The 15,769-nt window shown below is 51.7% G+C and overlaps 1 protein-coding gene across 1 annotated transcript in view; it reads right to left on the bottom strand.

The window, feature by feature from the left end:
• LOC147710174 (E3 ubiquitin-protein ligase TRIM39-like) overlaps positions 1 to 15,769 on the bottom strand; it is a 98,127-nt gene that overhangs the window by 64,388 nt on the left and 17,970 nt on the right. The window contains exon 2 of the mRNA XM_086920864.1: positions 707 to 802. Coding sequence (XP_086776990.1) covers positions 707 to 802 — 96 coding nt within the window. The remainder of the gene's footprint in view (positions 1 to 706; positions 803 to 15,769) is intronic.

Consider the following 15,769-nt stretch of genomic DNA (forward strand, 5'->3'; position numbering starts at 1 on the left):
TGCATACACGTCACAAACTCACAGATGCACACATGTATTTGCACACTCACAAATGCCACTAGACCTTGTGATATACAAGCCCACAGGCAGGCATCCACTTATGTAGGTACAAACTTACAGCCAATAAATCCAGACTAAAGCATACACAACCCTCAAACATGCATGCATAAAGATAAGGACATGTATTTGTATACTCTGTGGCTCAAAATGTATATATGAATATGCAGACACACACAAGCAGTAGTCCATGCCGAAAAAACCGACAGATATAGGGACGAGCAGACATGCATGTACTCCCAAAGACTATCCATACATGAAGACATACTTAGAAAACGTACACCTAAGAGTGAACATACACACACACACACATATGCACACACACTCGCTGGTACGTACTCACAGCCAGATGATGCCACACCACTGCACACATACTCTTTAACACGCACCATGCACATGTGAGAATGCAAGTTCTACCTTAAGGTCAGAAGAGTAATACTTGATTTTATGTTTTTTAGGACGCGCCCTTGACCGATTTCAGCCCCAATATCCAGGTGCAGTAATTCCAGTCAGTATATTTATCAGGTGGGACCATGACCCAGCCTGTATTGTGACTCATCAGTGTCTTTGTGTCTTGAACTTTAAGAGGCCACACAAAGACATGGGCACAGACATATACAGAGACACAGCACTCACTGCAGCCACTCACCCTCAAGGTTTTATATTGTTCCTCTTCCTTGAGTTTGGACTCCTGAAAAAATCCCTCCTGTTTCTTCAGGACAAGCAGCCACTCTTGAAGTTTCACCTGTAGGGATGAGAGAGCAAGAAATAAGTGTAGATCTGTAGCGTGTGGTCTTAATTACAAAAAAAGAGTCACTACAGTGCCTGCCACACGTGCCCAGACTGTACGTACCAGTCATACATTAGTATTGCTAGTACCAGCCACACATATCAGGATTGTGAGCACCAGCCCCAAGTATCACAGACAATGAAACAGACAATGGTGTTCCATTTTTGGACCCGTTCTTGCCTAGAAGGATCAGAATCCCTGGTCCATGGAAACAAGCTTCCTCACTGGCACTTACTGCGACTTGACATTGTGCACACTTTATGCCTAAAGCATGGAAACAGATAGACTTGACACTAAAGAAGAAACGTTGTCCCAGAGACATTAGCAAACATTCCAGAACAACACACAACCAAGTGAAAATATCTAAGCAAACACGTCTTATAAGTGCAATAACTGTGTATGGAGCCCTGACACAGCCACACTACAACTAGTCAACAACACCCTCCTCCTCCTCAACGACAAGAACGGCCCCTGACCTCCTGGACCTCTCTGCAGCCTTCGACACAGGCGACCAGCTGGCCCTGATCAACGCACAAAAAACATGATGGATTTCAAAGACACTGTTTTGAAATGGTTCACATCCAACCTCACTAACTGTCACCAGTTCTTACAAATAAGTTCCACAAGATCACAGAAATGCCCCGTCTACAGCAGAGTACTTCAGGGCTCCATCCTTTCTCTCATCATCTTTAACCTCTCAATGGGATCTCTCGGATCCATCCTTACAGACAGCAGCATCAAGATCCATCAATATAGAGATTATTCCCAACTCTACCTAAAATATCCTCACCCAATGACATCCTCATACTCTGCCCTGATCTCATTGGTTGTGAACTAATGTATTAAAGTTAAACCCCATGAAGATTGAATTCTTCCTTTATGCCACCAGCTCAGAACAGCCACAGACTTAAACCTGGGTCTCCAACGTAAACCTATCGGTCTTTACGCCCCCCCCCCCTCGACACAGACCTCTCATTCACGCAGATCCTGTTGGCCCCTCCCGAAAGATATTATTGGGATATGCATAAGGTACAGGCGTTCCTGACCCAAGTAATGCTTCATTTCAATTGCAAACCCAGGATGTTCTCAACAAACCAATCACAAGTAGCCTTCGTGTTCTCATACTTAACAGGGGACGCTGCACAGTGGGCAGTCCCTATAGTCAGATGAGACGACCCCCTCCTCCATGATTGGGACACTTTCAAGGAGGAGTTCGAAAAGACATTTGACAGCAGGGCAGAAACTTTATCTGCAGGTAAGGAGTTGCTTGAATTGAAGCAAGGTAGCAAGGATCTGTTGGTATGCCTCAACTCCTTCCGACGATTGGTGGCATAGTCTATCAAGGGCTTCGGGATGACCTGAAAGATGTTCTAACGCAAGTGGATCCTCAACGAAAAACCTGCCCCGGGTTGATAAAACTAACATTGCGCCAGGATCATCGCTCAAAGAAACGTAAAGGTGACCCCAGAAGAAGGGAACGAGTACCTCAGCGCTTTGACCAGCCAAAGACCTCCGAGCATGGATTGACTCCTTCTGAACCTATGGAGATAGGGGCAATCTGGGCTTCTCTCACACCCAATGAACGGGAATACCAGCGGAAACAGGGACTATGTTTATACTGCGGGAAGAAAGGGCATTACCTCCGCGAGTGCCCTGTTAAGTCTAGAAACAGTTGTCCCAAGTTTGGACAAATGGGCGCAGTGGCAGCGGACAAGTCGTCGGAAACCGATTTGCTTGAGAAGTATGAAAGGGGAATCCTTGAGAATTAGTGAAATCCCTTCAGTGAAGAACAATTCCAGTGATAGTTCAGAGCACTTCTTCATCAACATGGAGTTTGTTGTGGGTCAAGAAAAAAAACATATCCAAGTCATGGTGGATTCATGTGCCACAGGCTGCTTCGTGGACGAAAAGGAAGCCCTCAGACTGGGAGTAGAACTGATTGAGAAGAGAACCCCTGAGGGTGTGTTTGCGGTGGATGGCAAACTCTTAGAATCTGGTCCCATTCGGTTTAATATGAGGGAGCACGAGGTATGGTATAAGGACGACCACTGTGAGTTAATTACATTTGACATCATCCAAGCTCCCAAATATAGGGTGATTTTGGGGTTACCTTGGCTCCAGAAGCATGATCCAACCGTTGATTGGTCTACCTTGACATTAAAGATGGATGGGGGCGTGTTCAAGATGGCAGCAGAGTAGGACGTGCCTACCCACCACTCCTGTCCGTTACCCGGGCCTCACCTGCACAGCTTCAACAAGCACGACTCTTCTGGCAGATTTGCAAACTGACCGGACCAGAGACGAGTTCGCATCTCCGCTGTGCCTTTCGTGCAGCGCGCCTGCTTGATTCCCGTCTCCAGAGCCTAGGACGTGCCGCTCTGGAAGGGCCCGGCGGCCATCCTGCTGCGGAGGTGATCGGAAGCGGTAGAGTCCGGCACTGTGGCTTGAGGACGTTCTCGCTGCAGTCTGCGGGTGTCCCCCGCTGTACACTGGCCGCAAGTGGGAGGATTGAAGAGAGCAGGCGCCGGTACCCGGGGCCTGGAGCACAAGTAGCGTACCTCCTTCACCGAGACAAGATGGCGGCGTGGATATAAACCCGCGGGAGGAGTTGTGTCATCCCCTCTAAGGTGAGACGCCACTTAGCGCGATTTGACGGCTGAGTGCGCCAGAACTGTAGGCCATGCCCCTCCGTGCGCTCCCTAGCACCCCAGAGCCCATCACTATCGGGCCCCTCACAGATGCACTGGGACCGGCGAACTTCCACAAGAGGTGCATTGTGCCAAGCTTTGGACTGGTGGCGGTGCCTCCGGTTATTGTGCCCTGCCGGATGGTGCCTTGCTCCCAAACGCCCCCAGAGAGGAATGTGGAGTGCGGCATATACCCACTGCTCCTGCTGAGGTGAACCATACTGCTGTGCAATAGATTGCCAGGCGCACTTAAGAGTATTGGGCCCTTCCTCTCGGCGCCGTCGGGCTCTACATACTTCACCACTAAAAGTCACCACTACTACGCTAGAGCGGACGGATTCGATCAGGAGGGCACGATACTTCCCTCCTACTAGACCATTGCACGAAGACAGACAAGGCCTTCCCCCCGTGCTCCCTGGGAGGAGAGTGTTGATGACGGTGAAGAGCTAGACACCAAGGGACCAGTCTCGACACTGTATATGCCGCACGCTGACAGGCTGCCTAGCACTGCAACACCTTAGAGATAAGGATAAGGGGGGGCCCCTACACCAGCAAGTGTCACGTGGGGTGTGGGGCCCTAGAGGTGACGGTGGCGTGCGATTCGAGCCCTCTTACCCCTGTAGGTTTGAGGTCCTCTCATTTTCACAGTTCTAGGAGGTGGGCCGCAGCTGGGGAGCACGTCTAGGGATTGGTGGCCCTGACATTGAGTATTCCTTCACTATCCCTGGGCACCATCACGGGGGAGAGCCTTCGATTTCCACTAGACATTGCCAGTGAGCACTGACCGAGAGGTGTCCCCAGTTGCGTGACACACCTCACACGATGCTTCCATCAGGAACGGACATTTTGCACAGCTTTCTTTAGCGCGGCTCAAGGGTCGGGCAGACACTTTTGCAGACAGGGCCTGGAAGCCTGTTACACGGATCTCAAAGACATTGATTCTGTGGGGGCACGAATGGCCGACTTGGAGAATCAGACAGCGGCCAGAGATGAAGAGGTGTCCCAGCTCCAACAGGAGGTACTCAGGCTGCGCAATCAACTTCTGGATCTTCAATCTCATGTGGAGGACCTGGAGAACCTCTCTCGTTGAAATAATATTCGGATCTGGGCGGTACCTCAGGGGACAGAAGGGCAAGACATTGAGGCCTTCGTCATGGACTTGTTCCGTCACATCCTGGAAGGTCCCCCGGGCCAGGAGATCCGACTGGACCGGACACATCGAGTGGGTCTCAAGAGATCTCTGATGACCCCTCCTCCCGATATCCTGACGTGTGTCCACGACTTCAAGCTTAAGGAGCGCATTCTCCATGAGGCACGGTCCAACCGTCCCATTGAATTTCGCTCCTGTAGGCCTCTTCTCTTCCAAGACTTAGCGGCTTCCACTCTACAGAAACGACGTGACTACCCCCCATCACCGCATTTCTCCGATCCAAAGACATCGCTTACTCTTGGGGGCATCCATTTAGGCTCATTTTCAAATGGGAGGGCAGACTCCGCCAAATATGTTCTCTGGATGAAGCAACATCTCTTCTGCAACTGCCGGAGTCTGACCATGCAGGGCCGCTGAAACCCACAGCGTCCGCCCGACGGGGGGACAACGGCCGATGGCAGAGAGTCAGCGGCTCGCCGTCTGGCTCTCGTCTGGATCCAGACGTGATTGCCAAAGAACTCTCCGCAGTCCTTCAGACCCTGTCAGAGGACTCCAACAACGCAGATTGACCTATAAAATTTTGAGGTGCAGATTTCTGGCAGATTTATGGCCGGGTCCGGACGGGTGGGGGCGGCGGGGGCTCCTGCTATCTATCCCACGTCTCACCACAGGCTAAATGCCTGGGACATTTGTGAACTATTCATTGGAATGTTTCTTCCTTTACGTTTGTGGTTTTTCATTTAGGTGGTCTCCTCCTCCTCCGATGTATATCAAAGGTGGTATTATACTATTGCACCTCATTTTCCATTCCTATAATCAATCAAGCAATCATAGCATTTGTAAAGCGCACTACATACCTGTGAGGGTCTCAAGGCGCTGGGGGGGGGGGGTAAGGGGGGGGGGGAGGAGCTGCTACTGTTCGAAGAGCCAGGTCTTGAGGAGTCTTCTGAAGGTTAGAAGGTCTTTGGTTTGTCGGAGGCGAATGGGGAGGGTGTTACATGTCTTGGCAGCGAGGTGGGAGAATGATCTGCTGCAGGTGGTCACTCTTCGGATGCAGGGGACGATGGCGAGGGCGTGGTCTGCAGAGCAGAGCTGGCGCGGGGGGCGTGGAGGCTGAGTCGTCTGTTGAGGTACGCTGGTCCGGTGTTGTGGAGTGCTTTGTGTGCGTGGGTGAGGAGCTTGAAGGTTATCCTCTTGTTGATGGGGAGCCAGTGCAAGTCTTTCAGGTGGGGTGTGATGTGGCTGTGGCGAGGGATGTCGAGGATAAGACGTGCAGTGGCGTTCTGGATGGGTTGGAGTAGTTTCAGAAGTTTGACCAGGGTTCCTGCGTAGAGTGCGTTGCCGTAGTCCAGTCTACTGCTGACAAGGGCTTGGGTGACCGTCCTTTTAGTTTCGGTGGGGATCCACTTGAAGTTCCTGCGAAGCATGTGGAGGGTGTTGAAGCAGGAAAAGGAGACGGCTTGTCATGGAGAGTGTGGGGTCGAGGATGACCCCTAAATTTCTTGCGTGGTTGGTAGGTGAGGGGGGGTGTTCCTAGTGCCGTTGGCCACCAGGAGTTGTCCCAGGCCGAGGGGGTGGAGCGCTGTCTTGTCTGAGTTCAGCTTCAGTCGGCTGTCCCTTATCCAGTCGGTGACAGCCTTCATTCCTTCGTGTAGGTTGGTTTTGGCAGTGTGGGGGTCCTTGGTGAGCAAGAGGATCAGCTGGCTGTCGTCGGCATAGGAGATGATGTTTAGGTCGTGCTGTCGGGCGACGTGGGCAAGTGGTGCATTGTGGACGTTGAACACTGTTGGGCTGAGAGATGAACCTTGGGGTACGCCGCAGATGATCTCGGTGGTTTTGGAGCGGAAGGGGGGGAGGCGGACGGTCTGGGTTCTGCGGGAGAGGAAGGAGGTGGTCCAGTCCAGGGCCTTTCCTTGGATTCCGGCATCGTGGAGGCGTGCTCTTAGTGTGCGGTGGCAGACTGTGTCGAAAACGGCTGACAGGTCCAGGAGGATTAGGGCAGCAGTTTCGCCATTGTCGAGCATGATCCTGATGTTGTCGGTGGCGGCGATGAGGGCAGTTTAGGTGCTGTGGTTGCTGCGGAACCCGGACTGGGATGGGTCCAGGATGTTGTTCTCTTCGAGTTAGCTGGTTAGTTGTTTGTTGACAGCCTTTTCGATGACCTTCGCAGGGAACAGGAGCAGGGAGATGGGTTGGAAATTCTTGAGGTCCTTGGGGGCCGCCTTGGATTTCTTTAGTAGGGTGTTGATCTCTGCGTGCTTCCAGCTCCCTGGGAAGGTCGCTGTCTCGAAGGAGATGTTGATGGTTTTGCGGAGGTGGGGTGCGATGGTGCTGCTGGCTTTGTTGAAGATGTGGTGTGATTCAGAAAAGGGGGTGGTGATGGACAGAGTGTCTGAATGAAGCAAACCACTCTTACCCAGTCCAAAGATCAGGGCTTGATCCATCACCGTTATTTAGCTCACTGCACCATCCCAGCTCAGAACCTGGCTATATGCAAATTAGTCTGTCCCTGGCCCAGTGTATCATGGGAACAGGGCAGACCAAACTACCAAGCCAATTCTTCACCAGAAAGGAGACAAGCTTCCGGGGACCGGTTTCTGGCATTTCAGCCGTCGTCGGCCCGGCTTGCTTGAATCCTGATGGTGCAGTGAGCAAGGGACTCATGTCTGAGTATACCCTGCCACACCTATAGTGGCCAAAAACGATTCAGAAAAGGGGGTGGTGATGGACAGAGTGTCTGAATGAAGCAGACCACTCTTACCCAGTCCAAAGATCAGGGCTTGATCCATCACCGTTCTTTAGCTCACTGCACCATCCCAGCTCAGAACCTGGCTATATGCAAATTAGTCTGTCCCTGGCCCAGTGTATCATGGGAACAGGGCAGACCAAACTACCAAGCCAATTCTTCACCAGAAAGGAGACAAGCTTCCGGGGACCGGTTTCTGGCATTTCAGCCGTCGTCGGCCCGGCTTGCTTGAATCCTGATGGTGCAGTGAGCAAGGGACTCATGTCTGAGTATACCCTGCCACACCTATAGTGGCCAAAAACGATTCAGAAAAGGGGGTGGTGATGGACAGAGTGTCTGAATGAAGCAGACCACTCTTACCCAGTCCAAAGATCAGGGCTTGATCCATCACCGTTATTTAGCTCACTGCACCATCCCAGCTCAGAACCTGGCTATATGCAAATTAGTCTGTCCCTGGCCCAGTGTATCATGGGAACAGGGCAGACCAAACTACCAAGCCAATTCTTCACCAGAAAGGAGACAAGCTTCCGGGGACGGGTTTCTGGCATTTCAGCCGTCGTCAGCCCGGCTTGCTTGAATCCTGATGGTGCAGTGAGCAAGGGACTCATGTCTGAGTATACCCTGCCACACCTATAGTGGTCAAAAACGATTCAGAAAAGGGGGTGGTGATAGACAGAGTGTCTGAATGAAGCAGACCACTCTTACCCAGTCCAAAGATCAGGGCTTGATCCATCACCGTTATTAAGATGTGGTGTGGGCAGGGGTCTTCCGGGGATCCGGAGTGGACGGTGTTCATGATCTTGGTCGTTGATGTTGGTCCAGGCGAACAGGCGATTGTTGCGGGTGGTGGTCGTGGATGTTGGATGTTGCCAAGGTGATGAAGGTGTCAAAGCTGTTGTGGATGTCTGCGATCTTGCGATGGAAGACTGTGGCCAGCGATTTGCACAGGTCTTGTGATGGTGGGATGTCGTTGCTGTTAGAGCTGGGGTTGGAGAGTTCCTTCACGATGCTGAAGAGCTCTTTGCTGTTCTGTACATTGCTGTCTAGGTGGTCTCTGAAGGCGGTCCTTTTGGCGGATCTGATGAGTTGGTGGTGTTAGCGGGTGGCGTTCCTGTGGGCTGTGTAGCTTTCAGGTGTTTTTTTGCGGGTCCAGTTTTTTTCTAGTTTACGGCAGGCTCGCTTGGAGGCCTGGAGGTCTTTGGTGAACCAGCTGGCTCTCTTGCTGGTGTGGGTGTTGGTGGGCTTCCAGAGCGGGGCAAGGGTGTTGGGGCAGTCGTTGATCCATTGTCTGAGGCTGTGGGCTGCGGTGTCGGGGTCGTTCGGGTCTGCGGGAGGGCTCTGGGTGAGGGAGGCAGTTAACTGTTCCTCAGTGATCTTGCCCCAGCTGCGGCGAGGAATCTGCTGGGTGCGGTGGTGTATGGAGGGTTTCCGGAATTTGAAGTGGATGCAGCGGTGGTCGGTCCAGTGGAGTTTGGCGGTGCGGTCGAAGAAGACGCGGGTGCTCACAGAGAAGATGGGGTCAAGCGTGTGGCCAGTGGAGTGTGTTGGTGCTGAGACGAGTTGTCCGAGTCCAAGGTTGCCGCGGTTGTCGATCAGGGTGGAGGAGTTGGTGTCGTAGTTGTTCTCGAGGTGGAAGTTCAGGTCCCGAGAAGGATGTAGTCCGTAGAGGCGAGGGCGTGTGTGCTGACCAGGTTGGTGATGGAGTCGCTGAACTGCGGTTGGGGTCTGGGGGGTCTGTAGATGAGGGTTCCTTTGAGGGTGGTGTTGGTGGTCGGTGTGGATCTGGAAGTGCAGGTGTTCGGCGGTGCTGAGGGTGTCGTTGGTGTTGGTCGAGACTCAGAGTGTTCCTGTGGGCAATGGCGATTCCTTCTCCTGTCCCGTTGGTGCGGTCCTTGCGGGTGATCTTGTAGCCCTCCAGGATGGCTATGGCGATGTCAGGTGCCGAGGAGGGGGTCAGCCAGGTCTCAGTCAGGAAGGCGACGTCCGGGGTGTTGGTGTTAAGTAGGTCCCAGAGTTCGACGGCGTGTTTGCGGGCAGAGCGGGTGTTGAGCAGGATGCATCTGAGGAAGTTGGGTTCTTCTGTGGGTGGGTTGGCGGGCCGTATGCTGGTGAAGTTGCAGGGACAGTGTTGTTGGCTATAGCAAATCCGCGTCCACATTCTTATGACTCCTGACCTCCAAGTTATGTCCCTCAATGTGAAGGGGCTAAACAACCCCACCAAACGCCAAGCCCTTCTGTCCTATTTGGAGCATTCAAATGCCCATATATGCCTACTCCAGGAGACGCACCTGCCCCCTGCTGATACCCATCGACTGAGATCAAAGGCATTTCCTCACCAGATGTTCTCGTCAGCCACTTCCAAAACCGCTGGGGTTGCTATATTGGTGTCTTCCAGGTTCCAGGGGCAGGTTGGTAAAAAGTGGGCGGAAATTAAAGGGAGGTTCTTGGCTTACACCCTCACCTTAGATATACACACGTTCTCTGTAGCCTCGGTAACGTCCCCAACAGTGGGCAAGAGGGTTTCATTAAGACAGTAATTCAGGAACTCCCGGGCCTACCAGACAAAACAGTCCTGCTAGGAAGGGACTTATAGTGATGGATGGTGACTTGGATCGTTCTGGGCATAGGTGGGGTCAAACGGGGACTTTGTCCAACGCAGGGAAGCGATTACTGGTGGAAGCTGGACTGACCGACATATGGAGACTTCGACACCCCAACACTAGGGCCTATACTTTCTACTCCCACCCCCATAAAACATACAACAGAATGGACTATCTCTTTACCTCTGACCTCCTAACGCAGCAGGTCCGAGAGGTAGAGATTCTTCCATGTCCCCTGTCTGACCACTCCGCACTGCGGCTCTCGCTGACCATGTCCCAGCAGCGCCCTACTCACCGTTTTTGGCGTCTTTGTGAAACTATGCTTCAACGCCCTTCCATGGTGCAACAGATTGAAGCAAGCATGGCCGACTATTTATCCTCTAATGAAAACCCAGACAGATCTTTGACGACCCTATGGAAGGCGATGAACACCGTGATTCGAGGGGTCTTCATCAGCATAGCGGCCGCCGACAATAGAGATAGGCGGGAAAAACAAGACCGCTTGATGAGCGAGGTCACGGAGTTGGAGCGTATCCACCAGCGGACTGGTGCTCCTAGAGTCTGGAAACTCCTAAAGGCGGCCTGGGCACAGCTAGTGGGGTTGGATGTTGACCGAGCTGAATATACGGCTCTACACCTCAAGCATACGTTTTGTGTGGGTGGGGACCATTGTGGGCGACTTCACACAAACCGCCTTGGAGGGCAAAGACAAGCTCACATAGGGGCAGCGGTACTAAATCCCGGGGGGCGGGGGGAGAGAAAGTAGTGAGGACGCTGAAATTGTGGAGGCCTTCAGACACTTCTACGGAACGCTGTACTCGGCCCAAGCTCTAACCGTAATTGAACCGACCCGATACCTCCATGACATGGCTACAGCCAAACTGCTGCCATCTCAGGCGGCCGAACTAGAGGCCCCCATCCAATTGGAGGAGGTCATATCGGCAATTGCTTGCTTGAAGCTCAACAAATCACCCGGCCCTGATGGGTTCACTTCGGGTTTTTATAAAAAGTTTTGTGGGACATTGGCCCGGCACTTGGTGCGTGTTTTTAACTCTGTCGGGTCGTCCCCCACCTCTTCCTTCCCGTCTTCTATGTTAGAGGCCTTAATAACCCTGATTCCTAAACCAGGGAAGGATACCCATCTATACAGCTCCTACCGCCCCATATCTCTACTCAATGTGGACCTAAAAATCTTTACCGGTATTTTTGCGGCCAGACTCTCTCGTCACCTCCCCGGTCTGATTGATCTGGACCAATCAGGCTTTGGTCCCAGGCGACAGTGTTCCAATAATACCAAACGACTCTTCCACCTGATGGACCGCTCTGAGCTTTTTCCGGCGGAACGCATGAGCATCTCGGTCGATGCTGAAAAAGCGTTTGATAGGGTCCACTAGCCGTACCTCCGTGCGACACTCGTCCACTTTGGCGTCACAGACCGCTTTATCGATTGGATCTTTCAGAGTTATGTCAACCCTACAGCTACGGTATGGGGGAACAGTGTGGCATCAGCGGCCTTCCCTATTCATAGGGGAACCAGGCAGGGGTGCCCACCGTCACCACTCCTTTTCACCCTCTATATGGAGCCTCTATCTCAAAGAGTCCGTGATGATCCGGCCATTAACGGAGCGCCCTTCGGGTAGTCGTAGCACAAGCTCTGCCTATAAGCCGATGATGTGGTGGCAACCCTGGAACATCCTCGGGAGTCCCTGCCGGCATTTTTAGATGAATTGGGTCAGTTTGCGATTACCTCAGGCTTCCAGATTAATATGCATAAGTCGCAAGCCCTGAACTTATCGCTAGAGCCGAGACGTTAGAATATCTCCAGCGTACTTTTCAGATTCAATGGGTTCATGACACAATTACCTACCGGGGTCTTCGGGTGGGTGGCTTCCACCATCTAGGCAGTTGAATTACACAATACTATTGAAACAAGTTTGAGATTACCTCCGCAAATGGAGACCACATTCCCTCTTGTAGCTAGGCCAGATTGCGGCAGTGAAGATGGTGCTGCTTCCCCAGATTCTTTACCTATTTCACACTCTTCCGCTAATGCCCCCCTCTGGTGTGCTACGTGCCTTGCAGGGAGATATAGAGCACTTTATCTGGCGGGATCAGAGGGCTCGGATGCATCGTGATCTTACATATAGACCCGATAGATGGAGGGCTGGGTGTTTCCGATCTTTTGGCGTACTGGCGGGCGGCTCAGCTGAGGGCCCTGGTGGAGTGGTCACGCCCTGTATCTGAGAAACACTGGCTATTTATGGATAGGTCCCTGGCAGCCCAACCGCTATGGGGGGGTTCCATTCCTCTCCCGCAATGGGCGGCCTCGCAATTTGTACCTCTCAGAAGTAACAAGACCCATAATGTTAGCCTGGGATAGAACTGCGATCGCCAGGGGACTCACATCTTTCCTATCTCCCATTATGCCCATCGTACAGAACCCAGATTTTTCACCTGGCCTCGACTATGGGGAATTTCACCACTGGACGATAGAAGCTACCCGCTCCATAGGACAGTTCTTTGATCTTTCCGGACCGCGACGTTTCGTCGAGTTCCGCACTGACCAAGGTGTTCCCGAAACGGAGAGCTTCCGATATCTACAGATTCGACACTGGGTGCTACATGGGGGGGTGCGGGGAGACTGCTCACACCATTTGAGAAATGGTTAATTACAAGACACATCGATGCACGATTAACGTCCGACCTGTATAAATTCACTCGAACCATCCCAGACACCGGGGAATCCCCCGGTCAACTGCGTTGGGAAAGCGAGCTGGGTAGAGGCCTCTCGCCGAAAGAATGGAAGGATATTTTCTACCGAGACCGACGCATGGCCCGCAATGTTTCATTTATTGAAACAGCCACTAAGCTGGCCACCTATTGGTATTTAACCCCAGTAAGGCTCCATAGCGGTAACCCTTCACGTAGTCCGCTATGCTGGCGAGCCTGCGTTTCCCCAGGCACTCTCACACACTTACTTTGGGACTGCCCTATTCCGGGAACACACTGGCAACATATCCTAGATGAGGTCGACCCCCACTTCGATACCCAGGTCCCGAGATTCCCAGTGTATAACCTCCTTGGCCTTCCCAATGCCATAATTTTCCCGCTTACTTCTAGGAGAGGCAAACAAATAGAGCTCACCCTAGGCGCGGCAGTCCAGAATGTTCTAACACATTGGGGTTCCACAACAGTCCCTTCTAGCGATGAAAAATATCTCTCTCTCGTTAACCAACCCTGGAGCTTCCTTTCACGATTTGTGGGCACCCCTTCTTGTGCTCTTGACATCCGAATTTATGGAGCTCACCTGTCCCAAATATCTCAGATTGTTAAGACTGACTGATCCGCCACCAACATCTGTCTCTGTTACGCCCACTACTTACTAGCCTACGGGGATTGCTCCATAGACCCTTCTTTTCTATCAGGTCATCCTTTTGTTTTTTCTTTTGAGGAGGAGGAGGAGGAGGGAGGGGGTTCTGGTTTCCATTCTGCTGTTGTTCATGCCTGCCATATACAATAGTGACGTCCCAGGTTGCAACCCGATGATTGTGGAGCATCATGTCTCTTTCGTTCTTCTTGTGGATAAAACCAATAAAAGATTATTATTTTTTTTTTTAAGGATGGATTCCAGGTTCTGCACCACTCACTGCATATATCCCCCTACTGTTCCATCCAAGGCTTTATCGTTGCGTCACCACATCGCCACAGCCGCAGAGAAAGAAGTGGAACTGCCCGGCTGCTATCAGAAGTATGCTAATGTGTTTTGTGACAGCATGGCTGAAGAATTACCTCCACACAGGATGTACCAGATTGATCTTATACCGAGTGCAGTGGTTCCTTGCAGCAGGATGTACACATGGACTGAACCCGAGAACCTACATCTCAGGCAGTACATAAAGAAATACCTTTCTTTGGGATTTATTCATCACTCCAGGTCACCTGCAGCTTCCCCTCTTTTTTTTTATACCTAAGGCCAATTGGGAGCTCCGAACATGCATGGACTTCAGAACGCTGAACGCTGTCACAGTGAAGAACCAGTACCCTCTCCCCCTTGTATCGGTTTGGCTGGACCAAGTGATGTGGGCTGAGATATACAGGAAGCTCGACCTCTGAGGAGCCTACCATCTGGTTCGGATGCGAGAGGGGGGCGAGGGGAAGACCGCCTTCAAGACTTGTTACGGGCTTTGTGAGTATCTAGTTATGCCTTTTGGCCTTTGTAATTCCCCAGCTGCCTTCTAGTTTTTCCTGAACAATATTCTCCTGGAGTATCTGGACCGATTCGTGGTATATAGATGACATTCTTGTCTTTTCCACAGACATTGAAGAGCATAAGGAAAACAGGAGGATTGGATTACAGACCTTGCAAAGGAATCACCTTTTCTACAAGATCAGTAAATGCGGATTTCATGCCACCACTGTGGAGTTCTTGGGGGTCATGCTCACTCGTACAATCCAAATCATGACTGAGAGGAAGCTGACAGTCATTACTGAGCGGCCCAGCCCAAAGGACGTATGTGACAGACAAAGCTTTTTGGGCTTAGCCAATTTTTATAGGAGTTTTATCCATAATTTTTCTGCCCTGGTGGCCCCAGTCACACAATTGTTAAGGAAGAATGTTTCCTTCGAGTGGGATGAAGAAGGTCAAACCACCTTTGAAGCACTTGAGGCAGCCTTTTCCTCCGCTCCTATCTTGGCCACGCTGATCCAGAACTACCATTCATTGTAGATGCTGACGCCTCCGATGTAGCAGTAGGAGCCATCATAAAGACATCCATCCACCGGGCATTTACATCCTGTCACTTTCATGTCCCGTAAGCTGAACAGTGCGGAGAGAAATTACACTATCACCGAAAAGGAGCTATTGGCCATCAAGGATGTCTTTTTGGAATGGAGGCACTGGATAAAAGGAGCGAAAAACCAAGTAACTGTTTACACAGATCACCACAATCTGCAGTTCATGAAATCCACCAGACAGCTTACTCCTTGTCAGCTAAGGTGGATGATGTACTTTTCAGAATATCACTGTGTCATCACCTTTAGGCCCAGCAGAGACAACAAGAAAGCAGATGCTCTGAGCAGACAAACTACTCAATTGGAAGGTACAACGAACCCCGTACAAGCAATCATTACACCTAACCAAGTAATTTGTGTAACCCATACTAACGAATTCCTACACAAGGTAAAGAGAAGAGTACAGACTGCCACTTGGAGAGACTGGTTCAGACATCATCCCGAATGGAGAATGCATCAAGGCATTCCCATGAAAGGAAAGCAAGTCCTATTACCCACCAAGGAAGGTAGACAGCGAGCCTTTCACTGGTGCCATATTCTCCTGTGTGCTGGACATTGTGGTGGTCTGAAGACCATTGAAAACACCCTACGACGATTCTGGTGGCCCTCTCTCCGCAGAGACATCTCTCTTTGGGTCAAGGGTGTGGTGAATTCTAAGGTCAACCAGAACAAACTATGGTACTTGGTGTCTTGGAAAGGATATGGTTCTGAGGAGGACTCCTGGGAACTGCCTTCCTCTGTACATGCTCCCCGGCTGGTGGCTCTTCATGGGAGATTCCCGGATGAGCCCTGCGCCTGTCAGTGCTCTCCGAAGGGATGATGTACAGTCAGGGCGCACAGAGGGTGAGCGCACTGCCAGTGGACGCGGAGATGCAACGGGACATCCTGTCATCCGCCTGCGCTGTCAACGCATGTGCTGACATAGCACGCTGTTAGAAGTCAGGATAT

This window comes from Lissotriton vulgaris, chromosome 5 (assembly GCF_964263255.1).
Source record: "Lissotriton vulgaris chromosome 5, aLisVul1.2, whole genome shotgun sequence".
Lineage (NCBI taxonomy): Eukaryota > Metazoa > Chordata > Amphibia > Caudata > Salamandridae > Lissotriton > Lissotriton vulgaris.